The sequence below is a fragment of the Ceratotherium simum genome, chromosome 1, assembly GCF_057802395.1.
Source record: "Ceratotherium simum simum isolate JZ-2026a chromosome 1, ASM5780239v1, whole genome shotgun sequence".
Classification (NCBI taxonomy): Eukaryota; Metazoa; Chordata; class Mammalia; order Perissodactyla; family Rhinocerotidae; genus Ceratotherium; species Ceratotherium simum.
The window spans coordinates 110,624,859-110,651,787 of record NC_141900.1 but is presented as its reverse complement, the minus strand read 5'-3'; the positions used below and the strand labels follow the sequence as shown (position 1 = coordinate 110,651,787).

Here is a 26,929-nt window from a genome sequence, read left to right as displayed (position 1 = left end):
AACATGGGCTCCCGACCCGTCCTCTGGCCCTGACTCGGCTGCAGTTGTCACTACTCATGCCCACAGGAATTCACACAGGAGAGCCCCAGTAGACCCAGTCTTATTCTTGGTTTTCCCGTCTCCGCTAAGCCTATCGTTGTCCCTCGTCTTTGTGCCCCAGACTAGGCATACACAGCACAGCAGAGAGCCCATGCATTCACAGCGCTGCCCTGTGTGAGCCCAGGCACATCCTACTCACCCACATGTTGAGAACCCCACTCTCATCCAAGGAAGCAATGTGGAATGACAAACCCGACATTTCTAAGGAAAACAGAAAAAGAAGAAACGGCTTGTAAACAGGGAAACCACAGTTCATAACTTGATGTAAGGACTTTGAGAAAGTGAGGGATCATGTACCTTCCTGAGCAGAAAAGGGTGAAAGTACAAAACTCTGTTTTCTGTAGACAGACGTTGAGACCGGTTCTATTGCTTGAAGAGGACTGCGGTGGTTTACTGACGTAAGGATACCATCTGGGATTTAAAGCACACAGCACCACATGTGAGTACAAGTCATAGAAATACAATCAACATTATGCAGGGACAAGCACGGGTGCTCCTGGGACATATCCTCCCAACACGGCCACAAGTGCACGATCCGTGACCATCACTCTCAGCATCACCATGAAACGGAGACCACAGACCTCAAAGCACCAACTCGCACGAGCTGCCGCATCCTCGTGAGGCCACAGGCCCGGACTCTGCATGGTCAGAGGGAGTCGCAAAGACAGAACGGAAGCCAGACCAAAGCACCCTCAGAGAGAAAATCTAACTCCCAGGGCAGGACTCGGGTGGGCAATTCACCAGCTATGGGCATGCACAGGGTGGGAAAGCAAAGCAGGACAGAAGGGAAAACCTGAGAATAGCACTGCTTCCGGAGGATGAGGGGCCGCACACACACAGCAGCGCAGGGGTAGGGAGTGAGGGGAGCCTCAGGAGGGGATAGACTCACCAGCCCCCCGACCACTCACCACCCAGAGCAACAGGACCCATTAAAGAAACGATACTTCACAAACTAGTAGAACAATATCCATCTACAAAATGTCCAGGAGTAGAAAAAATCAGACAAATTCCACACAAAGTTACTGTAAGAAGAAAACAAAAAATGCAAATCAAAGCATTTCAGCTGATGAAAATTCTCCCCTCAAAAGACAAGCTCGAAAAAGAAGACCAAAATTCAACACTTCACACTGCCTCCCATCCCTTCAAACGCATCTAGAAACGTACTTAAAGCAAGCAAACAAAAACACCTGGAATCAGAAACCCAGAACAGAAGTGGATAGAAAAACAGCAAGAAATAAAATCAGAGCTGGGGTTGAATTCAGCAAAGAAACTGAAGAAAAAGACAAAACCATCTCAGAAACGAAGAATATATGACAGAGTTCAGACCCAATGAATCTGAGGGAGGCCACTGAGGACGGGGCCTCGCCCTGGGTGTGAGGCTGCTCTTCTGATTCAGTGGTTTGCATCACAAGCTCCACGGCTCTCTCACTACTGGGAGCTCACTGAAATTGTAGGTTTTAGTGATAACACTTAGATGGCAAAAGAAAATGAAGGAAGGGGGCAGGCCCCATGGCCTAGTGATTAAGTTCAGTGTGCTCCACTTCAGCGGCCCGGGTTTGGTTCCCAGCCACAGACCTACACCACTCATCAGTGGCAATGCTGTGGCAGTGACCCACATACAAAATAGAGGAAGTTTGGGACAGATGTTAGCTCAGGGAGAGTCTTCCTCAGAAAAAAAAGAAAATGAAGGAAATATTTTAATGGAGTAATTTATTTGTATATACAGTTTAAAAACTTAAGAGTTTTAGTGTCTTGAACATGGTGGAGAATTCAAAGGCTAATTAGTAACATCAGCAGCAGTTAGAAAATGCACATTTTTAAAAGATATCTTTTCTAATACCATCAAACCCATAGGGTACCTATAAACTCAAACATTCTCAATAGCAGCCATATCGTCCCCAAAGGGGCAAAAGTTGGTTGTTGGGGGACAAAAAAACTTGTTCTTTTAATATATAAAACACAGATATAGATATAATACTCAAGAGACAGGCAATATATATGTGATATTAACATTTCACAGAAGGGTGATTAGGAAAAGAAAGTTTAAAAGTGCTACTTGGCGGGCCGGCCCAGTGGAGCAAGCAGTTAAGTGTGCACTCCACTATGGCAGCCCAGGGTTCAGATCCCGGGCGCGCACAGACACACCGCTTGTCAAGCCATGCTGTGGCAGCATCCCATATAAAGTGGAGGAAGATGGGCACACACATTAGCCGAGGGCCAATCTTCCTCAGCAAAAAGAGGAGGATTGGCATCAGATGTTAGCTCAGGGCTAGTCTTCCTCACACACACATACACAAAAAGTGCTACTTGGTTAAGAGAACGAAGAGACAAGCCATAGACGGGAAGAAAGTATGCAAAACACACATCTGATAAAGGACTGTTATCCAAAATACACAAAGAACTCTTAAAACTCAACAATAATGGGCTGGCCCCGTGGCTTAGCAGTTAAGTGCACGCGCTCCGCTACTGGCGGCCCAGGTTCAGATCCTGGGTGCACACCAACGCACCACTTCTCCGGCCACGCTGAGGCCGTGTCCCACATACAGCAACTAGAAGGATGTGCAACTATGACGTACAACTATCTACTGGGGCTTTGGGGGGGGAAAAAAACTCAACAATAAGAAAGCAAGAAATCTGGGGCCGGCCTGGTGGCGTAGCGGTTAAGTGCACGCACCCTGCTGCGGCAGCCCGGGGTTCGCAGGTTCAGATCCCAGGCGTGCACCGAAGCACTGCCTCAAGCCATGCTGTGGTGGCGTCCCATATAAAGTGGAGGAAGATGGGCACAGACGTTAGCACAGGGCCAGTCTTGCTCAGCAAAAAGAGGAGGATTGGCAGATGTTAGCTCAGGGCTGATCTTCCTCACAAAAAAACAAAAAAAAAAGAAAGCAACAAATCAATTTAAAAATGTGCAAAAGATGTGAACAGACACCTCACCAAAGAAGATAGACAGATGGCAAATAAGTGTATGGAAACATGCTCCACATCAGATATCATCAGGGAGATGCAAACTGAAACCACGAGAGACCACTACACGCCTGTCAGAACGGCCGAACAGCTGGCACGTGGCACACGTGCAGGTGAGGAGGCAGAGCACCGGGAGCTCACAGTGGCTGGGAGTGCAAAGTGGTATCAGCATGTGATACAGGCCCTTGAGGCAGGCTCTGCTTATAATCGCCAACCACTGGAAATAACCAGTGTCCACCACCCGGTGGATGGACACACAAACCTGGTCTGTACAGTAGAATACTGCACAGCAGAGGAAGACTGAACCGCTGACACGCACAACAGCACAGATGAGCTGCAAACACGTGATGCGAGTGAAAGAAGCCAGACGCAGAGGCGCCACGGTCTGCGTGACTCCACTTATTTGACATCTGGAAAAAGTAAAACTCTAGAGACAGAAAACCAACCTGGCCTGTGGGAGAGGGGAGACACACAACCAAGCGTGGGTGGAACAGAGAGAAAGACGGAGTGAGGACAGTCGGGTCTGAGCAGGCCATGGACAAGACGCTCATCTCCCTGGGCAGCAGGGATGTATGTTCACAAAACGCTGGGAGTAAGCCCCAGCACACTGAGTGCCCACCTGGGCAGGGGTTGGGCCGGGGGTTGTTGAGGTTGCAGTTGTAGCTGTGGATGTTGTGGTTGCACTTGTGATTGTGGTTCTGGTGGCTGTGGTGGTTGTGATTCCTGTTGTGGTGGTGGCGGCTACAGTGGTGGCGACTGCAGCACGGCGGTAGTGGTTGTGGTTATGGTTGCGGTGGTGTGGTTGTTGCAGTTGTGGTTGAGGTGGTTGGGACTGCTGTTGTAGTTGTCACTGCTGCTGTGGTGGTTGTGACTGCGGTTGTTGTGGTTGTGGATGTCGTGGTGGTTATGGTTGCGGTTGTGATTGTTGTTGTGGTTGTAGCTGTGGTGGTTGTGGTTGCAGCTGCATGGCATGAAGCATTCACGTGAGTCTAACTAAGGATCCTGGCAGGTCCAGTTGTTCTGGTTCCTTTCATCCCCCAAGAGGAGACTAACGGTCCTTCTACTTCACGCGTTAGTGAAGTTAACTAAGCCACGGGAGTGCACCCATACCAATCTGCCGTAAGCTAATTTAAAACTACAAGTTATTTCATTGGGATTTGGAACCCACAAATTTAACAAGACAGAACATTCCAATCATTGTTGGCCACTGGCTAAGCATCACCTGGATGGAATTTTGTTTTTTCTATTTATCAATCGCTCCTGTGCTCATAGATCAGACTCTATCCTCTGGGGTAACCTGAATGAATAAATGCAAAGGAATTTCAGACATTCCTGAAACCTGTCACGGCTTTTCTAGAAGACACCTGATCGGCAGGCAGCTGTCACTGACCGGTGGAAAATGTTGATGTTCTGAACGTCCAGAAGCAATCACTCAGCTTCACGTACTGATGTATCCTCGAGTCTTCTCTCAGATCCCACACAACGACTGAGCCGTGCATTGTTCCAGCAAACAGCAAAAAGGCTTTAAAAGGGCTAAAGCAGCAACACGTGACCTAGAAAGACACATATTTCTCGAGGAAGCTAGAGACTGAAAACACACGAGCCGTGTTCAAGAGGCGTGGCCCTCTCCATTCCCCACAGGCCCAGGGACCTTCCACCTGGAAGCTGTGGGACACAGTCAGAAGGGCCTGAGTGTCAGCTTCCTCAAGCGGAAAGTAGGGATGATGAGCCGACCCTGCAGCACTGGTCACAAACACGAGCGCCTCGCACACAGCCGGGCACACGAAGTGTGCACCACAAGCCCTCCATTAACCCGACTAGCCAGGCCTAGAATGGCAAAGCCATCCTTTCTCCTTTTATTTACGTTCTATATCTCAAAAAGTTATTATTTCAAAGCCCCAAAAGCTGACACCCGTAAAAGTTATTCTTCTCCACAGAATTGGTGGAGATCAATGGTTTTGAGGTCAAGGAGCACATGCATAGGAAAACACAAACATGAAGCAAACCTAGTAAGACAGCCCCCACACTGTATTTCTGTGGACATCAAACCACGGCCCCGTGAACCAGGGGCCGGAAAATGCATGAGACTCAGGACTCTGAAAACCTCAAGCACATTAAACCTCTAAATATCCATGACCCAAACAGTGCGAGCCAAAAGGTATACTTCTGGGACCCCAGATCGTGCCCAGGGTGGCCAACGTTTTCATTAAGCCTCTAGCTACACTGACACCTAACTCCCAACGGACCTAAGAGGCTGTGACAACCCTGGGCTCCTCGGTCTGAGCTGATCCTTGAACTAAGAATTTCCAGAGTCAAAACAGACACATGCATGTGCCTTGTCACACCTGCACAGAAACGGCTGATGGTGCCTGGGAAGAGAAATGACCACGTACCTTTCCATCCTCCTGCGTCGCTGGCCCTGACACGGAGCCCCCCGTACCGCCCACCCTTCCTCTCGTCACACCTGTGACTGTCCCCGAGTTGTACCTTCGACTCACATATCAGGACCTTCTGAGGCCCTGAAGGCTGCCAGATATCCCACACACAGAGCACATGTCTGCTGTCCAGCATGGGGGCAAAGGCCTTTCCAGGCAGACCGTGAACAGACACCACTGTCTGCCTCTGAACCTGGGAGGCATGCAGGCAGGTCACTTTTCGATCTAGGGATAAAATAAGAAAAATATTTCTGCATTTTAGTGATCTGCCACAATCCATGTTAAATTAATACACTTTAGAACATTCTAATGGATTTCAGCTTAATGAAGAAACAAACATGGTCCTTTCAAAGCTGCACATGCCTGAAATCTGGGTTTCGACAAATGGCCTCAGCTCTACCTGAAGACTGCCCAAGTTGGCCTCACAGTTTTGCTAAAAAACAATCCTTCAAATTTAGTACAATGCAGCCAGGACAACAGGCTTTCTCTCCCGTCTACTAGCTACTCCCACAAACACCAAGCTGCCTGAACGTGATCTGGAGTCACGACATCCAGACGTGTCCATAGGTGCCTTGTGGAGACCTTCAGCCGCAAGGCTCTCATGCAGCAAGGCCTTATCCTCTGCCACAACACTTCCTGTTCCTTCTCCACTTCACTTTTCTCCTTAGAACTTACCCCTTCTGACACACTGTACATTTCACTTGTGTAGCCAGTTTTTAGTCTGTTTGACCCACCAGAAGGGCAGGATTTCTGTCTGTCTGTCTGTCCACTGCTGAATCCCAGCAGTGCCTGGGACACAGCAGACACTCGCTGAGTATTTGTCGAACAATGGAACAAAGAAGGAGGGAGCAGGCCAGCGCTAGCTGTATCGTTCTGCTGTGTCTGTTTTCACAGTGATGACGGCATTGGGTAGGTTCTGCGAGGGCTGGAGTGTCAGTCCTTCTGAGCACAGATTGGGAGTAATGGGACTAAGACTCAGGTTCACCAGGTGAGACGAAACACTCACTCTCTCGGACACCTGTCAGTCTGCTCTCATTTTCCTTCTATGACCTCAAAATTCATTTTACTAAAACACAAAAACAAACAAGAAAAACCTCCATTCTGTTCACATGTGGAACACACACACATCATTTGTCTCTTATAAAAGATTCTAGACACGTATATTATCCAACTTCCTGCAGTTCTGTAAAGCAGCATCACTCACCAGCTCTTAGAGAAAAAAGTACGTCTTTAATTCCCATTTCTCAAGGTGGGGTGGGTGTGGGAATGTGGATGTCTGTGTTTTGAATGCTACCGATACAATGATTTACTATTTTTCTAATAAAATAACTCTTGTCCTTTAAAAACGAAAATACTCTCAAAGAACATGAGATTTTTTTTAAATTAACAATTCCATTTTTCTCAATGTTAAATGCAGGGTAACGTATATGAATCTAAAACTCTATATAGCAGTCAAGACAGAAGAAACTTCTAGCACAAGTGGCATCAATGCCTTGACTTCGCACAGGCCCGGGAACACCAGGCGAAGTCAACCACAGGGCTCACTCGTGTTCCTCCGCCTTCTTCACACAGATCAGGACCACAGATGAACCCACTACCCCACCAGCCACTTTAAAGGTTTTCCTTTTTGCCCTGGGAAAGATTTTCCCTGCGCTAACATCTGTTGCCAACCTTCTCCTCTTTTTTTTTTCCCTCCCCAAAGCCCCAGTATATAGCCGTATATTCTAGTTGTAGGTTCTTCTAGTTCTTCTATGTGAGTTGCCGCCACAGCATGGCTACTGACAGATGAGTGTGGTTCTGAGCCTGGGGAACTGAACCCGAGCCACCAAAGCAGAGAGCGCCAAACTTTAACCACTAGGCCACCAGGGCTGGCTCAACCACTTTTCTTTAAAGCAAAGAGGTCCCCAGCTTAAGAAATTTAAATTTGGGTCATGCAAATACAGCTTCTTTAAACTGATTTAAATGATTACATGCAATCACGCTTTATGTCTGATAACACTGGCTTCACTTGTTCAGCATTTTGTGTTCTATAACCATGGATTAACTTAAAATCTAAGAAGATCTAAGTGAAAAGTTGAGCTTGTTACTCACCCTATAACTAAGTTAATCATACAACCTTCACCTAAACACCCTCTCAGGCTGCTCCCACTGTTTCTCTATTCCAAGAAATCAAAAGAAACTGAATAACTGAACTGAAAAAGAAACAGAACTAAAACATATATATAAAACCTCAATTTGCATTCATTTAAATATTCTCATTCATTAGGCCAGCCCCGTGGCTTAGCGGTTAAGTGCGCGCGCTCCGCTGCTGGTGGCCTGGGTTCGGATCCCGGGCACCCACGGACGCACCGCTTCTCCGGCCATGCTGAGGCCATGTCCCACATACAGCAACTAGAAGGATGTGCAGCTATGACGTACAACTATCTACTGGGGCTTTGGGAGAAAAAATAAATAAATAAAATTTAAAAATATATATATATATTCTCATTCATTTAAATTACTACATGTCCCTCTTCTAATCATCTTATGAGAGTGTGCTTCATAATTTTAACATGCACATTTAAGAAAACTAACATTGTACTTGAAAGTTCTGCAGAGGCTGAATCTCGCTCTGTTCTATATTCAATAAACCCCATCACATTAACATAGGACATAATATAAAGATCATTATTTCAACATAAACGTTTAGTATTAGATTTAAAAACAGATTCAAGGATGGCCTCTTACTCTGAAGGAATGGCAGGCTAGTGTTCAACTGAGAGGAACTATCACTGAAATGCAGGGTGTTGTCCTGCGCCCTGGGGTTCCAGCTGGGCTCAGTGGCCACTCGATCCTCTTCGAGCAAAACCGCAATCACCTTTCAAAGACAAGTGAGCAGTCAAGGAACACTTTCAAATGTATTCCCTTTTACAAATAAAAAAACAATTCATTATTTATTCCTCTTATCCATTTCTTAAAATAGCTGCTTAACCCCAAGACATCATAAAACTAAGAGAATGCAATTATATTGTTCTTTTAGCACGACGGTGAAAACCAACAGGTAAAGTTCCATTAATATAAACTCCACAGGAGAGCCATTATGTAATGTTACATGTCGTTTTCTAGAGTAAATAATTTGCTTAAAAAACAGAAGAAAAATGGCTGGCCATCCACGTTTTCTTGAATAGAGAGAGTATAAAGAAACATCATGGACACGTCACCACATTCATCCTCACTGGTTTATGGTGAGGACCCAGAAAGAGCAGTACATCACCGTAAATGCTCTAAGAGGGAGTGTTTAGGATGATGACAGGTTAGGGGGAAGACATGGTACACTCAGGAGAAACGTCCATCAGAGAACCGAGGGGACTGGGCATAGGAAGGGAACGTCCACCTGAGAACCGAGGGGACCGGGCGTGGGAAGGGAACGTCCACCAGAGAACTGAGGGGACCGGGCGCGGGAAGGGAACGTCCACCAGAGAACTGAGAGGAATGGACGTGGGAAGGGAACGTCCACCAGAGAACTGAGAGGACTGGGCGTGGGAAGGGAACGTCCACCTCAGAACTGAGAGGAGTGGACGTGGGAAGGGCACGTCCACCTCAGAACTGAGGGGACCGGGCGTGGGAAGGGAACGTCCACCAGAGAACTGAGGGGACCGGGCGTGGGAAGGGAACGTCCACCAGAGAACTGAGGGGACGGGGCGTGGGAAGGGAACGTGCACCTCAGAACTGAGGGGACGGGGCGTGGGAAGGGAACGTCCACCTCAGAACTGAGGGGACGGGGCGTGGGAAGGGAACGTCCACCTCAGAACTGAGGGGACCGGGCGTGGGAAGGGAACGTCCACCTCAGAACTGAGGGGACCGGGCGTGGGAAGGGAACAGCCACCTCAGAACGGAGGGGACTGGATGTGGAAAGGGAACATACACCTCAGAACCGAGGGGACTGGGCGTGGGAAGGGAACGTCCACTCAGAACTGAGAGGACTGGGTATGGGAGGTCAGGCTGTTTAAGATAAAGGGGCTGTTGAGATCAACGTAAGCCCCGACTGGTCCCCTCTGTCCTCACTTCATTCCTACTCCAGCCCATCTTTTCTTCCCCTCACACTACCCCCAAGTGCTCTCTCCTCTTAGCTCCCCATGAACTTAAACTAAAAGTGAAGCTGATCAAATTAAAATTATGTGGAAGCACGGTCGTATTTCATAAACCCCACTCTCATCATACCAGTAGCCCCGAGAATAAGTAACCACCAGTTGCCCGGAATAAAGATTGAGAAACAGGCTTATCCCAAATCCACAGGTCAGTTTCAATAATGTTTACTGTACTTATTGCTGCGTTACCCTTAAATTCTGAGCTGACACACAAAACATATGAGACAACTGAAGAAATACGAACCTCCACTTTATACTTGATCATACTGGGGAATGTTACTAATGTTGATCCTTTTCTTTTAGAGATTCCTACTGAAATATTCATGGAGGGAACGGTATGGTGGTGTGATTTGTTACAAAATAATTGAGGGGTGGTGAGTGGGGTGCTCAGATGAGATAAATCAGTCATAAACTGATAACTATTGAAATACTCAGGGTTCACCATGCTGTTCCCTTTATCTTTGTATGTATTTTGAAAATTTTCACAACCAGTTTTAAAGATTTTATTTATTTATTTTTCCCCGAAAGCCCCAGTAGATAGTTGTATGTCGTAGTTGCACATCCATTCTAGTTGCTGTATGTGGGACGCGGCCTCAGCATGGCCGGAGAAGCGGTGCGTCGGTGCTCGCCCGGGATCCGAACCCGGGCCGCCAGCAGCGGAGCGCGAGCACTCAACCGCTAAGCCACGGGGCCGGCCCCACAACCAGTTTTAAAATCATGAGTTTATTACTTTCAAATACCCTATATGTATGCTTGCCTTGCCAACTTAATATGCCTTTTTTTAGTCTATATTTATTTTAAAATGTAAGTGATTAATATTAAGGTATATAATCCAAATACACAGACAGTACTTGTAGCTACACACAGTTACTGCACACAAGAGCTTAATGATTGTGGACAGACACACATCACAGAGCGTACCTGGCAAGCTGCCCGAAGAAAGCTGGACAGTCTTGGCGTGTCAACCTTTGGTACAACTGCAGCATCAGAAAGATCTGTACTCTCACTGCCTAAAAGAAAAAATAAGTTAGATAAAACAACCAGGTCTACACAGAAATCAAAATATAATGATGTACACCTGAAATTTATATAATGTTATAAATCAATGTTACCTCAATAAAAAAAAAAAAAAAACAGGTTGACTCTAAAACAGTCACACATTACACACCTTAGAGTTCAGAGGTGTTACAAACAGACTCTTAAGAGCCCTGGAAGGAAAGTCAGAAAGTTTACATTTTATTCTCTAGATCTACTTGCGATTTCTTCAAAAACAATAACATTTTGTTTTATAGAAAGTCTGTAAATGGGATCCTATTTAAATGCATTAAGCAAAATAGTTAAAGGCATCGATTTAACTATTACGTAAGTGACACGTTTAGGTATATTACTTTCTTAGGGTGAGGCTTCCCTGAGGAAAGGGAGTAAAAGGATTCCCTGCCACACAGAGACAATTTCTCAGAATAAACAATCAGCTAGTAAAGTAATATTTAGCCTATAAATAACTGGAGAGAACCCAGTGTAAGCAGAACACTGTGTATTCCAGGGGCCTTCCGTCTACACTGATGCAACATGTCCGGAAACTGTACTTAAAATATGAAAATTCTCTATTAATGAAAACAAACTGTCCTCAACTTAATAGCAGAGAGCATTCCAGAAGCCCATTTGTAAAGTGCTTGCTTAGAACGTGGACTCTTTTCCTTACATTTTGGAATAAAAGTGTTACAAACCCTGGTCAGGGCTGTGACCAGGCCTCTAGCTCAGCGCTAATGTTAGTGGTTCATAAAAGCTAGTTTGCTCCTGTAAAGAATACTGGGTATTTCCACAGTCACATACTAAGATCCACACCCAAGAGAAAGATATAACAGGAAAGAACAAGAAAGGTAATAAACATGACACCAAAAATAAAACAGACATTCAACTGTCAGTAGTCAAGAGCAAACAGCCATTTACCCCCAGACACAGCCGTGCCTTCTCCTGGATGCTGGGTCCACACTTCCCTTGTCTCTATCTCTTCAGTCTGAACATCTCTTTCAACATTATCTTCATTATACTGAACATATGCCTTAAAAACAAAGGTGTGCTAGAATTAGCACTGGGTCTCAACTTTAGAGCAATTTCTCATTACTGAAAAGAAAAACAAAATCTTTAAAGTTAATAACTTTATTGACAAAAATAAGTATCATAGCATAAATGACAATCATGCAAAGACTGCTTGTGTCATAAGTGTTTGATATATATAAGCCTAATTTTCAAAAGTGTTTTTAAAAAGTCACGTCAAACTATTTAGCTTTGGTTTGAAAATACTACCACCTAGCCCAACAACATCCTGTTCTCCTAGAACATACTGGCTTTGCAAAACCAAACACAATTTTTTTATTTCAAAAAGGTACATGCTTCTAAAGACAGTTTTGTCACTAAGAGCTTTGAGATAAGGAAAACAAGTTAGATAATCTACTCAAGGTCACAGTGAGTCACTACAAAGCCAGGACTAATCTGTCAGCTTCTTGAGTTTCACCCTGTGACCTTCTTCCTATTGTAAGAGTATTATGGATTGAATGTACCCAAGAGTATGTTGATTGATGCCACTATTAGAGACACCAGCAAAACGCGAGATGGTCCCTGACTTCAAAAACTTTAGTCTTGTTTGGGACTATCACAAAATTAATGACTGGAAATATTACAGGGAAGTACAAAATTGTATGGGATAGATTGTAGCAACTATGGGATAAGAGAGAATTCAGTATGAGTCATTTGGGAAGATTTCACCTAGAGAAGAGGCCATGGATAGAGAAACAGACACGTAGATGAGAGAAGGGGAGGATGGACATAAGCGAGGTAAGAGAGAAACACAGGTGGATCAGAAGGGACATGGAAGGTAACAGAGAAACACAGGTGGATGAGGGAGGGCCTAGAAGGTAACAGAGAAACACAAGTGGATGAGGGAGGGCCTAGAAGGTAACAGAGAAACACAGGTGGATGAGGGAGGGCCTAAAAGGTAACAGAGAAACACAGGTGGATGAGGGAGGGCCTGGCACACTGAGGGACCTGTGGGTCGGGGGGTAGAATGGAGCAGATTTGATGGATACAAAGGTGAGTCCAGACCATAGGGAGTCCAGGAAGCACTGTGTGGGCAGTGCTTGGAGACCTTTGCATTGTAGGATTTCATGCAGATGTGTAGGGTTGCTGCACCCTCACCAGGATCCCAAGCAAGGGATCCAAATGTGACCTTCTGCTCGACTTTCAATAAATCATCTGCTCTTCAAGAAGCTGTCCTCAGAGTCTGGCAGTGTGCCCCATTCCATCCACATGGGCCATCCATCCCTGCTCAGGAGCCTTGGGAGCATCTGTGAACATGTGCATAATTTCTCCAGCCCAACCAGCACCATGTGAGGGGTTCCCTTTTTCCTCAAGCCTATATCCTCCACACATCAGTCCCAAGGACTAATCTTCCAGAAGATACGGTACATGGCATAAATTCACCTCATTGTACTTTACTTGCATTGTGTCACTTAGTTAAGACTCCTTGTACTAACCTGCTTGGTATTTTTTTTCCCAAAGTTTCTGATATACATGTCATATTCATTTACTGGTGGTAGATCCAGGATAGACAGAGTGTATGAAAAATCTAAGTCAATAAGCCGAAGCAGTTTTGTGCTGCGAGTCCTTCAAAATAAATTGGAAACAAGAGAAAAGTTAAAATGAACAATATACAAGGGAAATATAGGGAAAGTGTAGAAACCTGATGATCAGATGTAGGTTGTCATCAAGGACCCAATTTCTGTTTGGGTGTGAGTCTGAGGCATTTAACAGTTAAAAATAAGACAGTCACCCATTGGTGCCAGCCCCACAGCGTAGTGGTCAAGTGTGCGCGCTCCACTGCTGATGGCCTCGGTTCGGATCCTGGGCGCGCACTGACACACTGCTTGTCAGGCCATGCTGTGGCAGCATCCCACATAAAGTGGAGAAAGATGGGCACGGATGTTAGCTCAGGGCCAGTCTTCCTCAGCAAAAAGAGGAGGATTGGCATGGATCTTAGCTCAGGGCTGATCTTCCTCACACACAAAAAAAAAGACAGTCACCCATGGACGAACGATGTCAGGGTACCTTGAACCAAATTTTTGATTATTCTAATTCAGCGCACCTGAGGTTAACACAAAATAAAGCTATAATGTATGTACGCCTAGAATTTTCATGGAAAGCAATTCACTTTATCTCATGAATTGATGTCTTGACTAGAAGGATTCCATTTTTGTGACGTCACCTGGGCCGGAGCCAGACAACACAGCTTGTCAGGGGTGCCTCCCTTTTCAGCCCACTCTTCTTGAGGCTATGAGAGACCTGTTTCCCATAGGACTTGACCACAGCAGCATCTGACACCACTGTCTGCCCCTCTTCCCCGAAGAGGCTTCCAAAACACTGCATGCCCTTGGTTTTCCTCTGGCCTCACAAATCGCCTGAACTGGTCTCTCCTTTTCTTCCAGACACCCAGGGATCAGTCCCTGTATTCCCTGTGTGTCACCCCCCACTGGAATATAAGCCCTGCACAGCCCTGCATGAGCAGCCAGTTTTATGTCTTTCATTTACTATGATTTCCGCATAGCTGGTGCTCAAGCAATATGTGTTGAATGAGTGAGTGAATGATCCTTCCAACATTCAGGCATCTTGATAAATTGATTTGCTCTCCCCTTCCTTTTCCACTCACTCTCAGGGTCTTTACAATAACTGCCACCTTCCCATAATATTCTCTGAACACCATCGCCTATCTTTCCAACTTTTTTTTTTTGCTGGGGAAGATTTGCCCTGAGCTAACATCTGTTGCCAATCTTCCTCATTTTGTATGTGAGCCACCGCCACAGCATGGCCACTGACAGACAAGTGGTATAGGTCCACGCCTGGAAACCAAACCCAAGCAGCCGAAGCAGAGCGCACCAAACTCAACCACTAGGCCACCAGGGCTGGGCCCCAACTTTTTACCTCCAGTCCTACATCTGCAAAATTTCTTCAACCACATGGCACCTCCAACACATGAACCCTACCACTTTCCATGGTCACTCACTGATTGTGGGTGGTGTGAGGTAGGGGTTCAGGGGTCCTTGTTTCCATACATACCTGATTGTTCCGGCATCACTCACCAAAAGATCAGCCTTTCTCCACTACACTGCAGTGGCAATGCCTCAATCAGGTGGCCTACATTCAAACCTGCCTCTGGACTCGACTCTGTACACTGGTGTCTCTGACTATCCATGTGACAAGAACACAGTTTTAATTACTGTAGCTTTACAATAAATCTTGATATCTGAGCTTAAGTCTTATAATCTTTTCTTCTTCAAGACTGTCTGCACTACTCTTGACCCTTTGCATTTCCACATAAGTTTTAAAATCAGCATGTTAATTTACACACACACACACACACACACACACACACACACACATCCTGCTGAGATTTTTATTGGAATACCATTGTGTCTCTTTGAGAGAAACTGATATTTTTGCTATATTAAGACTTCCAATTCACGAACATGATATGCCACCCATTTATTTAGGTCTTCTTGAATTTCAATAATGTTTATAAGTTTTCTATGTTGGGGTCTTGTACATCTTGCATTACATTCATCCTAATCCTATTGTAAATGGTGACATTTTAATATTTTTTAGTTGCTAGTATACAGAAACACAATTGATTATTGTATATTGACTTTTTATTTAGCATCTCTGATAAATTCATTCATTATTCACATTTATTCATAAATTCTAAAAGCTTATCAGTAGATTTTAAAAATTTCTATGTACATATTTATGTTGCATTGAATAATAAATCATTGTTTTGTTTTTTTCTTTCTAATCCTTACAACTTTCCTTTTTCCTGCCTTATTGCACTGGCTGGGATCTTTTACTATGTTGTATAGAAGTGATGATGGTAGACATCCATGGCTCATTCCAGATCTGAAAGGAAAAGCTTTTCACCAGCACGTATAATGTTAGTTGTAGAATTTTGGTAGATATGCTTTATCAGATAAAGCAAGTTCCCTTTAGTCCTAGTTTGCTAAGAATTTTTATCATGAATGAGTACTGAATTTTTTTTTTCTGCATCTATTAAGATGACTATATAGTTTTTCTCCTTTATTCTATTAAGGTAATGAATAACATGGATTAACTTTTCAATGTTAAACCAACCTTGCATTCCTAATTATTAGGTATTACTCTTTTTAGGTACCATTGGATTCAATTAGCTAATGTTTTATTAAGGATATTTGTGTATACATTTATAAGAAATATTGATCTATAATTCTCTCTTCTAAAGTCCTTATTAAATTTTGGTATCAAAGTTTGGCTAGCCTCATAAAAAAGGTTGGAAAGTGTGGCCTCTTATTCTAGTCTCTGGAATTCGTGAAGCCAGGAGTTATTTCTTCCTCAAACGTTTCGAAGCCTTTAATGGACAAACCATCTACACCTGTAGTTTAATTTGTGGGAAGGTTATTTATGTATTAAAATATACTTAATCGATATAGAACAATTCAACTTTTCTACTGCTTCTTGAATCTACTGTGATAAGCTGTGTTTCCCAAGAGCTGATTCATTTAAATTTTTATTGACATAAAGTTGTTCATAATACCATCTTATTATCTTTTTAATGTTTGTGAAATCTGTAGTAGTGTCCCTGTTTTCATTCTTGCCATTTATTACTTGTGTCTTGCTTTCTCTCTTTTTATCCCTTGGTCAGACTTCCTAGGGGTATATAAATTTTATTAATGTTTTCAAAGAATCAATTTTGGCTCTGTTGAATTTATTGTGAATTCCTTCAATTTTATAGATTTCTGCTCTTTTATTATTTCATTCCTTTTAATTTCTAACTTACTCTTCTTTTTCTGGTCTCTTGAGATAGATGTTTAGACCACCAATTTTCAGCCTTTTCCTTTTCTAATATGTCCCTTAGTATAGCTTTAGCTGCATCCCACAGGTTTTCAAATGCTGATTTTCATTATCACTGTTAAAAAACAGGTTCTAATTACGTGTGATTTCTTCTTTGACTCAGTTTATTAAAAAATATACTACTTAATTTTCAAACTTTTGGGAATTTTCTAATTACCTTTGTATTATTAATTTCTAGCTTAATTCCACTGTGGTCAGAAAACATACTCTATCATTTCAATCCCATGTCCACAGCATATGATCTTTTTGAGAAAAGTTCCATGTGTACTTGAAAAGAATATGGATATTGCAGTTGCTGGGCATAATTTTCAATGTATGTTAGGTGTAGTTTGTTAACCACATTGTTCAAATCTTATATATCTCCACTAAATTTTTGTCCCCACTAAATTTCTATCAGCTACTAAGAGGGGTATGTTAAAAATCTCCATCTGTGTTTGTAAATGTCTTTCTCCTTTTAGTTATGTCACGTTTTGCTTTACATATTTTGTAACTCTAGTATTGGGTTCATACAGAGGAGGACTGTTAGATTGATCTGTTGAACTGACCCTTTTATCATTATGAAGTGACTTAATTTCCAGTAATCTTCTTGGTTTCAAGTTTTCTTCGTCTGATATTAGTGACATCAGCATTATTTTGGTTACTATTTGCTTGGTATATTTTTTTCCATCCTTTTATTTTCAGCCTTTCTATGTCCTAATATATAAGGTTTGTCTCTTGAAAGTAACATATACTTGAATTATTTTTTCTCCAGTGGTACAATCTTTCTCTTTCAATTGAATTGTTTAGTCTGTTAACATAGAATGTAATTACTGATAGATTCTGGTTTAATCCACCATATTCCTGTTTTCTATTTGTTCCATAGGTCCTTTGTTCCTATGTTTCACCTTTCTTGCCTACTTTTTGATTAACCATGTATTTTTTATTATTCCATTTACTCCTCCACTGTCTTCTTAGATATAAATTTTTTGCACTATCTCTTAATGGTTACCCTAGATATTTCAACATGCATTCCTGATCTCTTAAAATCTACCTTACATTAAGTACTTTCACCTCTTCCTGACAGGACCTTACATAATTTATTAGCCCCCCTTCCTCTGCCCCAATTCTAATACAGTCACGTGTCACTTAACAAGGAGGACACATTCTGAGAAATGCATTGTTAAGCGACTTCATGGTTGTGCAAACATCATAGAGTGTACTTACACAAACCTAGATGGTATAGCCCACTACACACCTATGGTACTAATCTTATGGGATCAACATCGTATATCCAGTCCATCATTGACTGAAACGTTGTTATGGGGTGCATGACTGTACTACATTGTGAAGTAATTTAATTTCAAATACATTTAAATCCCAGAAGATGTTACTGTTACTGCTTTTTGCAGTCAGCATTAATTCCTATTCACCACACCCTGATCCTTCCCTTCGCCACTGTTTCCTTCAGGTTTCTGTGTTTTCATCTGGGGTCAATTTCCTTCTGCCTGAAAAACTCCTTTAACTGTTTCTTTTAGTGTAGGTCTGCTGGCAATGAGTCCTCATGGCTTTTGTGGGTATGAAAATGGCTACCTTTTGCTTTCATTTTAAAGAATATTATTTACTAGGTACAAATTCTTAGCAGCAATTTTTTTTCAGCATTTTAAACATATTTGTCATTGTCTCTGGTTTACACTGTTTCCTTTGAACATTTAGCTTTAAGTCTTACTGTAACTCCTTTTAAGGTAATGGGTCTTCCCCACCCCACTCCAGCTGTTTTTAAGATTTTTTTCTCTATCTCTGGTTTCAGCAGTTTGAGTATATGGTGTCTAGATGAACTTTGTTTATATTTTTGGTATTTGTATTTATCCTTCTTGAGTCTCTTTAAGTTGTAGTTTGACAGCTTTCATCACTTCTGAAAAGTTCCCAGGCAGTATGTGTTCAAACATTGCTTCTGCCCCAATCCTTCTCTTCTCTTTCTGCAACGCTACTTATACGTATGTTAGGTTATTTTTGTTCTCACTCTCACACAGCTCTTACAGTATTCTCTGTATACTTCCACCCTTCTTTATCTCTGTGCTTCAGTCTGAACACCTTCTACCGTCCTCTCTTCTGGTTCATCAATCTTATCATCTCTAGTAACTTGCTGTTAAACTTACCTACTGAAATCTTCATTTCAGTTTATTTTGTGGGGAGGGTTCCAGAATTTCCTTGATTCTCTCATAGATTTCAGTGTTGTGTTGAAATTCATCTTTTTACATCTGTTTTCTTCAACATATTACTCATCACTATTACAAAATCCATAACTGATAACTGCACTATCAAGATCACATACAGGTCTATTACTACTCTTTGTTTTTTCTCTTAGTTTTTGGTTATTTGATTCTAATTCCTAGTATGCCTAGTAATTTATTGAATATCAAGCACTGGATAGGAAAAATTGTAGAAACTCTGAATACTGTCATTTTTCTCCAAAAAATATTTACTTTTCTCCTGGGAGGCAGAGCACAGGCAGATCACACTGAGCTAAGCAGGGCTCGGTTTCGGGGTTTGTGAGATCTGGTCCACTTCTGATTCGCCCTTTTCCTAGAGCAGAGGTCTCAACTACAGCCTGGGATTGTTATCAGGGAAACTGGAATGTTTGTCTCCCCAGCCCTGTGAGAATGTCACAAGTTCTAGGCCACCACTTTCTGTTTAAGGTCTGCCTTGGGAAAGACAGCAGCAAGTCCCGGGGGTGGAATGTGGGGATCATCTGGACGTGTCCTGTCTCTCCAGTACCTTGGTCTCAAGTCCTGGCTGTCTTGGTTTCTCTCAGTGGCTTCGATCAGCTTTTTTTTTTAATCCAGCTTTTACAGTTGCTTTTAGTAGGACGTATTTTCACATATTCACTGACAGCCTAATTTCTTCTACTGGGAATTAGCTGTGTGTCTTACCACCCGGGGTCCCTCTGGGGGAAGGTCCAGGGAAGCAGGTAAGACAGAGTAACACACTGTTTCTCTCCCTCCCTGGCTTGGGCGGCTGGTCCCCACTCCCTGTCTGGCTGAGGAGCAGGCTGCCTCCTGCCCCTGCTTAGCTCCTCAGCCTTCCCAACACCTGTGTGATAACCCCCGGCATCACAGCCTTGTGTTTAAACACTCATTCAGTTTCTGTGTCACTGCCTGGATCTCCAGGCTTACATGACCTCTGCCCATTTTTAACTAGGGATATTTAGCTTTGCTTACTAAATTATAAAAACATTTTATGCATTAGGGATAGTAAACCTCTATCATTTTTGCAAATATGTTTTCTCAAGTGGTTAATTACCTTTAAATTTTGTCAAATTCATGGACTACTGTACCTTATAGAAATTTAATATTTTATTTTTTATTTGCTTTTATTCTTAGAAAGTCCTTTCCTATCACTGAAATAGTTACTTATATTACCTGTACTCTTTTATTCATTTATCTTTTCACTCCATCTGAATTTATCTTCGGTATACTGTGAAGCAGGTATCTATTTTCCCCCAAATTTCTAATTAATTTACTAAATTTACATCTAGCACAAGTGCTCAACAGTTTACATTTTTCTTCTTTGTACCTTTATTTCCTTACAACACACAGAGATATAAATGACAGGACCCACCCATGATCCTATAAAGTACTCCTATATTTTCCTCAAAAACTTTTGATTCTCATTTATCATCAATCCATTCATGTTTCAGCTTTTAAATTTTTAAATTTTTCTTTTAAAACCTTTAATATAATTTTTGATTCAAAATAATTCATGTAATATACTTACACTTTACATATCATAATACAGTTAACATCCTGGGACCCAGGGCCCAAGACCAGAACCAGAAAAAGACCGACAACCCGTACCCACTCAGGGCCCTTTCACGACAAGCACTACCCGGAATTTGGTAATTACCATTTTCTTGCTTTTTAAAATATAATTTTATCTCATATTATACATGCTTAAACAACATACTACGTGGTTTTGATTGTTTCTGAGTTTACAAAAATTGTGTTAAACCATACGTAGTTTCTGAGACTTGAATTAGGTTAAAAAAAAAAAACCCTAGCCATAGTGGCAGAAACTGGTTTTACCATCTCAACAGGAGGCCCAAAATATAAGGACAACAAAAATGCTGTGAAAATTGTTACTTTTATTATTAATGATTTATCTGTTCATTTAGCAAAATTTACTGAGTTCTTACTAGGCCATGGACTGAGCTAGATGATATGATGGATTTTAAACCCACTTGTTAAAAACAAGTTTAACGTTTACACTTACTCCTAAATCTTATTTGGGTTTCACATGGTACACCCTTAACTGGAGACTCTATCTTTGACTCGCATAAATTCCTAAACTTACGGTAACTGGAAGGCGGACTTTGACGTCTGGTAGCCCTGAGTTCAAAACTCAGCTCCACATTCCCCAGACGTCGCCCTCGAGCCTCCCTTCCTCATCTATAAATGGGGCTGTGAGGACCTACGGAGGTAATTCCACTTGGGAAGCACAGTGCCCAGGGCTCGTAAGAAAAATAAGCACTTCACGCGTGTTACTGACTGTAGCACTCTTGACCATTAAGAATTCCTCCAGCACGTCCTCATCTGAAAACAGACAGCAACACTCAGCCTGCAGGGCTGTCCCAGCGCTGAGTGACGCTAACTGCACCTCGAGCAGGAGCGACACACAGACGCAGCGTGGGCCAGGCCACTCTCTGCTGACGCGGGCTTCCGGCCACCAGCTTTGTGAATGTGGGATCGTGATTCTGCCTCAGCTCAAACAGGGTGTGACTCCCAGGGTAACTCCAGAATCTAGTGAACAGCAGCGCACACAACTGCACTATTAACAGAATAGGTGAACACCAAGAAATGTAGTACAAATTAAAGAATGCGCCTAAACAGTCAGCAGTGAAAATAAAATGCAAAGCTATTTTTTTAAAGTATGTTGAAGGTAAGTATATTAAAACTCCATAATACCTTTCACAAATTTCCCAATACACCTACTTTTGCTTAAAGGCCTGAGTCCGACTCCTTTGACGGTGTGAGGCTCTTGCAAAATCCACAAAAATTCCACAAACAGGGGCTCTGGAAGGGGAATTGTTTGCATCTGTACAAAAAAAAATCTATTTTTCTGAAACTGAAATATTTCTTTCAAGCAAAAAACTCAAAAGTAGAACAATTAGAAGCATATATAACAATGATACTCAATAAGGTCTTTACACACAGCTAATGATAACAATGATAGTCTTCCACGATCTGCTTCTGCTTATTTCATCTAAAACCTTCAGGCAACAAAGCAAAATTTACTGTATATGTGCCAATCACACTATTAAAATTTTCAGAAATATTTAATAATTCATATAAGATACAGTCTTACGCTCCCACCTCACTTTCCCCATCCCCCCTCCAAAAAAATTTATCCTCTAGTAAGGGAATTGGGACATGAATATACAAAATAGCTAAAACACAGAAACAGACACAAGTTAATACTGGAGCAGTCATTCACTATGTCAAAGACAGAAAACAATGGCAATGCAGGCGTGCGTTTCATCAGAGACTTTACAGTGTGCAGAGATGTGGGCAGACTGGTGAGCACTTACAGCACTGGCTTAAAAGGCTTCTATCACAACGAACAGCTCCACTCACCACCCTCCTGCAGACAGGACGGTCCTCACTTCGCCTCCCCCCCGGAGGCGGGGCTTCCTGTGGCTTCCTGTACGCATTTACCCACATATTTGTGTATGTATTTATTTAATTGTACCTTGATCTATCTTCTCATTCCCTTTGGATATGTGTTTGAACTCATCAAAAGAGCATGAGCAATCCAGCCTTCCTACAGTTTTATCAAATCCACAAGGCCAGCAGGACAGAAGGAACACCCAGATCTGGGCTGGAAGACCCGAGTTCAAGGCCCAGTTCTGCCATTACTTGCTCTGTGACTGTGAGCAGGCTGTCCATCTGTGCACCTCCACTTCCTCACTTGTCAGAACGTCTACCACACAGGGCTGTTATGAGGATTAAAGCAGGTCGTGTTCATGAGAAGTATTCTGCCAGCTGTAAAGCCCCATATAAATACTAAGAGATAACTTTCGAATATTGTTCCAGCTTTAAAATGAGGAAACTGGCCAGTGTTTAAAGTCACAGGATTAAGACTAGAATAAAGACACCCCTAGAGCAGGGCTCGCATGTGCCAGGTGTCAGCACCCAGGAAATACTTATTTACTGACCAAGTAAATGATTTACCTTTTGGAGGCACATGAACTCTTTCAAATACCATGGCGTAACTTAGTGCGCTGGAAAAAGTTATTATCAAATGGTTTCCTCTTGCCCTGAAAAAGGAGAGGTGTGCAGTTTATAACCAAATAGGCCAGTCACCAGAAGGTGCAGCAGGGTGTTGCATAAAAATAATACCATGACGGCTGGGGCAGGCCACATAGGATACAAAAAAAACAATGCTCTCTACCAGCTACTAGACGATGGCGATTAACTAATAACTCACATTCATTACGCTTAGTATGTGCCTGAAACTCTTTTAAGCACTTCACATGTATTAGCTTATTTAATTAATCCTCACAACAACCCTAAAGAATGCCTTATCCTTATTTTACAGATAAGGAAACAGAGGCACAGAGAGGGTAAGTAACTGCCCAAGGTCACACAGCCAGTAAGTGACAGAGCCACAGAGTGATGACATTAATACTCTGCCTGCCTCTGCTTGCTCCACATTAAATGGGGCCAGAGGGCCACTCTAACACTATCTGCATAGCGATGTATATCCGAGTGAATAATTCCTTCAAATAAAAAATATAACAAAAAATAATGCCTAATATTGGGGGTTGTAAATTCTAATCTTATAAATCAGGCTACTAAAGGATATAATGCTCAGCACAATGTAGGACACGAATAACAAAAAAAAAAGTGTTATTCAAAAATCTGCTAAGAAAACCAGGCTTCAGAATAAAATCTTGCACACTCCCCAGCAACTCCACAACAGGCAAGCTGTGGAAGCTCTGACAAAAACCTCCTCATGTGCACCTCCGCTCCACGGTGAAAAATCACAAGTGCGGGCTCTTGCTAGATACCACCACCACAGGACAGCCACCCCTGGCTTCAAAGACAATTTTTTAGCTATAAATTTAGAGAATATTCTATATATCAGCACTCCCCAGCTGATATCGTCCAATAATATTTTTAATATTGTCTTATTTGACCTTTTGTGCTTTTAGCGCCAATTTTTTATCAGCATATCAGTTTTCCGTTTAAGTGTTTTTATAATATTTACTCCTACTCTTACAAGTAACTTTATCATATCCAGACGCCAAGAATTTCTAAGCAAAATGCATTTCTAATCTCATAAAGAAAAGCCCTGGAAAGAAAGGCTCACTTAGGCCTGCTCTTGAGAACACTCTCCATGGGCCACAAGCCTGAAACTAGCACCGCCTGGCCCGGGGCCTGCCGCCGCACGATGGCTCTCATCTGCTGACACTTCTGAGCCTCCTGCTGACAGCGTCACTTTCCTTTGTGGAAACTCAAGGACAGTGGCGTCAGAAACACAAGAGCACGTGCCTTGGACGGGGCAGACAGACAACAAGACAAATGCACATGGCTGCACCCAGGCCTGGTGACTCCTGCTCGAGGGTCTCCAGAATGACATGTGCTCACAGCCACCCTGGCCCAGGCGCTGTGCAGAGAAGCTACTGCAGCTTCTTTCCATGAGGGAATCCTTAACACGTCATCAGTGTCTCTGAGTGCCTAAGCATCATCACGGGAGCGTGAAATGCTTCCCTGTCTGCCCCCTGATTAGAACCATTCCACCCATAACACATCTGTGGGGCTTCAGTGCCCAGTGTCCTGAGAGCGTTGACACATCAGCACTTACTCACATACCCAGCCCGGAGGCCCTTTCACATTCTACTCTTCCCTGCTTCTGAAACAGTTTCAAAGACAACTCGCCAATCCTTTCATTTTCTGCATTGATGGCCTCTTGAATTTCTTGTATCTCCCTTTTTCTGGCTAGAGGAAGCTCTTCGATTTTTTCTCTTGATTCTGGCTCATTAGTGCTATCATCATCATCTCCATCACAAACCTCAAAGTCATCTTCGTAGTCCTACAAACAAAATAATGTTTTTTGGAACCTTCAAGACAAACTGACTTTAAGAACATTCATACAGAACAAAACATACAATTCACAATTTAAAATAGACAAATTCCTCATTATGTCTAAGAAAGATTTTCATAGTTTGCTGATTTTAATGTCATTGAATTATAAATTTGTATAAACTGCTGCATTTGTTTCTCTAAAAATGAACCACACTTATAGAACTACGTAGACTAAGAGCTCTTAATAACAATAATGTGCAAACATTTCTGTGCTGAGAATGTGAAAGTGTATGTGTATAGACATATACGGACTCTAATATACTCTAATACATACACACACATGCATATACATATACACGTGTACACGCATACATGTATACATATACACATGCATATACATACATTTGAATGCAGTACACTTAAAAATGGGTTAAATTGTAAAATCATTTAATTATATCATATTGGTAGAAGTACAGCAAATCTTTTAAAGGTAACAGATCTAAATCAAACAGATAACGAGTATTAAAAGTAATAAAAAAAAAAAGAGAAAAAAGCTATTAAGTTACTACACTTAAGCTGATGTTAAAAACAAATTATTTTTGAGCCGAGAAAAATTTTAACTTTTATACATACTTCACAATCATCTTCAAAACTCGCTATATATTCATCAGCTCCAGCATTTTCTAAACCAATGTCTTCCTTTTCGATTTCCTAGAGGTAAAAATCAAACACATAAAAAAATTCAATCATAAATCTGAATCTTGCAAATAGAGTGGGAAAATACATGTTTTCTGAGATTCATTTGATGTCGTAATTTAAAAATGTAAGTATTTACAAAACCAACATAACCTAATTTCAAATTCTTTAAGAAACACGCTGCTATCTTTTAAGTATGACCAAAAAGAGAAAACAGTTAAGAGACATATTCTTTTTGAGAAACCGCTATAATTCTGATGGCTTACGAAAAAAAGCGTTATACAAATCACTTCCAAACTTCCAGCAATGCCTCTCCCTACTTCACTCCTTACCCATGAACATATCCCCACGTGTGCACCACTAAGAACAGATGCACAGACAAGTGTGCTCGAGTACACGCCAGCCAGGTCCTGTCTGAACCGCCACATGCTCCAATGGCTGAAATATCAACTGCAAGGTCTCAGGCTATGAAGTTCTCACTCAGCACAGCCCTGCCCCTTTCATTTAGGGGAGACAGGCTGCTCCGGTCCTGGTTTCCCCTTAGTATTGGAGTGCCTTGGTCATCACTTGACCACTCCAAGCCTGAATTTTATCACCCATAATCTGGGGATAAACAGAGGGATTCTCTAAGTCTTGCAGTGGGAGGCATGCTCAGTTGTGCTCTGGAGGTCTGGGGAGGCTGCATAGACCACCCTAAGGCCATCCTCGTCTGGGTCTTAAGGATGAGTAAGAGGTTACCGGAAAACCAAGTAGAAACACATTCCAGGTTTCCAGGCTAAGAGGGTAGCAGAAACGAAATATATGTTTGGAAATCTCATATTTTCCTCCAAAAGCTGCTCCTCCTCTTATCCATATCTGCTCTCCCATGCCCTATTCACTGGCAATACAGCACCTCCGTATCACAGAAGCCCACGTATTGGGAGCCCTCCAGGCCCCACACTCACCCCCACCTGAGAGCAGAACTCCAGCATCTCTCCAGGCCTGACCTCCTCTCCACCCCCGTCCCTGCCAGGTCCGCTCCCGTCCTCTCGGAGTTCTGATTATACCACACCCGTGTTCAAACCTAAGCAGCTCCTCTCACACATCGCACGTTCGTCAAAGGGGCTTCAATTTCTACCCCGAAGGAGGGGAAACAAAACGCGCCTGTCCCCAAGATCCTCTGGTGCCCGCAGGCAGGATGGACTTGGGTGCAGACAAGAAGAGGCTAGACTCGAGATGCTGGTGAACCGGCCACTGTGAGAACCCTGACGAGGGACGGTGACCCGGGCTCCGGGACAAGGAGGAGAAGACTCCCAGGTTTTCAGACTAAAAACTGGGCAGATGTCAGTGCCATCGATCAGTATAGGGATGGGGGAGGGACAGTGAACTTGGGGACGGGAAGCGGAAACGTCAGCACAGCTGGATGTGGTGAGTGTGAGGAGGAAGGGTGGAACATTCTGGAGAAGGTGGACTGACAGACTTGGAGCTCAGAAAAGAGGTCGGGAAGCACTCAGCGATGCATCTGCCAACTGGAAGAGTCATCTTCTATCTCCAGAAGCTGGTGAACTGCCATGCAGTCAACAGCACTATAAAATCAACGATTTATGCCAGAAAGACATCCAGCTGCTCCTCACAA

General features: G+C 42.8%; 1 protein-coding gene across 5 annotated transcripts in view; it reads right to left on the bottom strand.

Moving 5' to 3' along the window:
- DYNC2I1 (dynein 2 intermediate chain 1) overlaps positions 1-26,929 on the bottom strand; it is a 66,613-nt gene that overhangs the window by 15,892 nt on the left and 23,792 nt on the right. For all 5 annotated transcript variants that reach the window (XM_087433869.1, XM_087433849.1, XM_014787589.2 and 2 more), the window contains 11 exons: positions 25,252-25,329; positions 24,406-24,625; positions 21,523-21,625; positions 13,159-13,288; positions 11,576-11,687; positions 10,547-10,635; positions 8,226-8,355; positions 5,551-5,723; positions 4,454-4,616; positions 397-510; positions 239-300 (listed from right to left, as the gene is read on the bottom strand). In XM_087433869.1, coding sequence (XP_087289995.1) covers positions 239-300; positions 397-510; positions 4,454-4,616; positions 5,551-5,723; positions 8,226-8,355; positions 10,547-10,635; positions 11,576-11,687; positions 13,159-13,288; positions 21,523-21,625; positions 24,406-24,625; positions 25,252-25,329 — 1,374 coding nt within the window. The remainder of the gene's footprint in view (positions 1-238; positions 301-396; positions 511-4,453; positions 4,617-5,550; positions 5,724-8,225; positions 8,356-10,546; positions 10,636-11,575; positions 11,688-13,158; positions 13,289-21,522; positions 21,626-24,405; positions 24,626-25,251; positions 25,330-26,929) is intronic.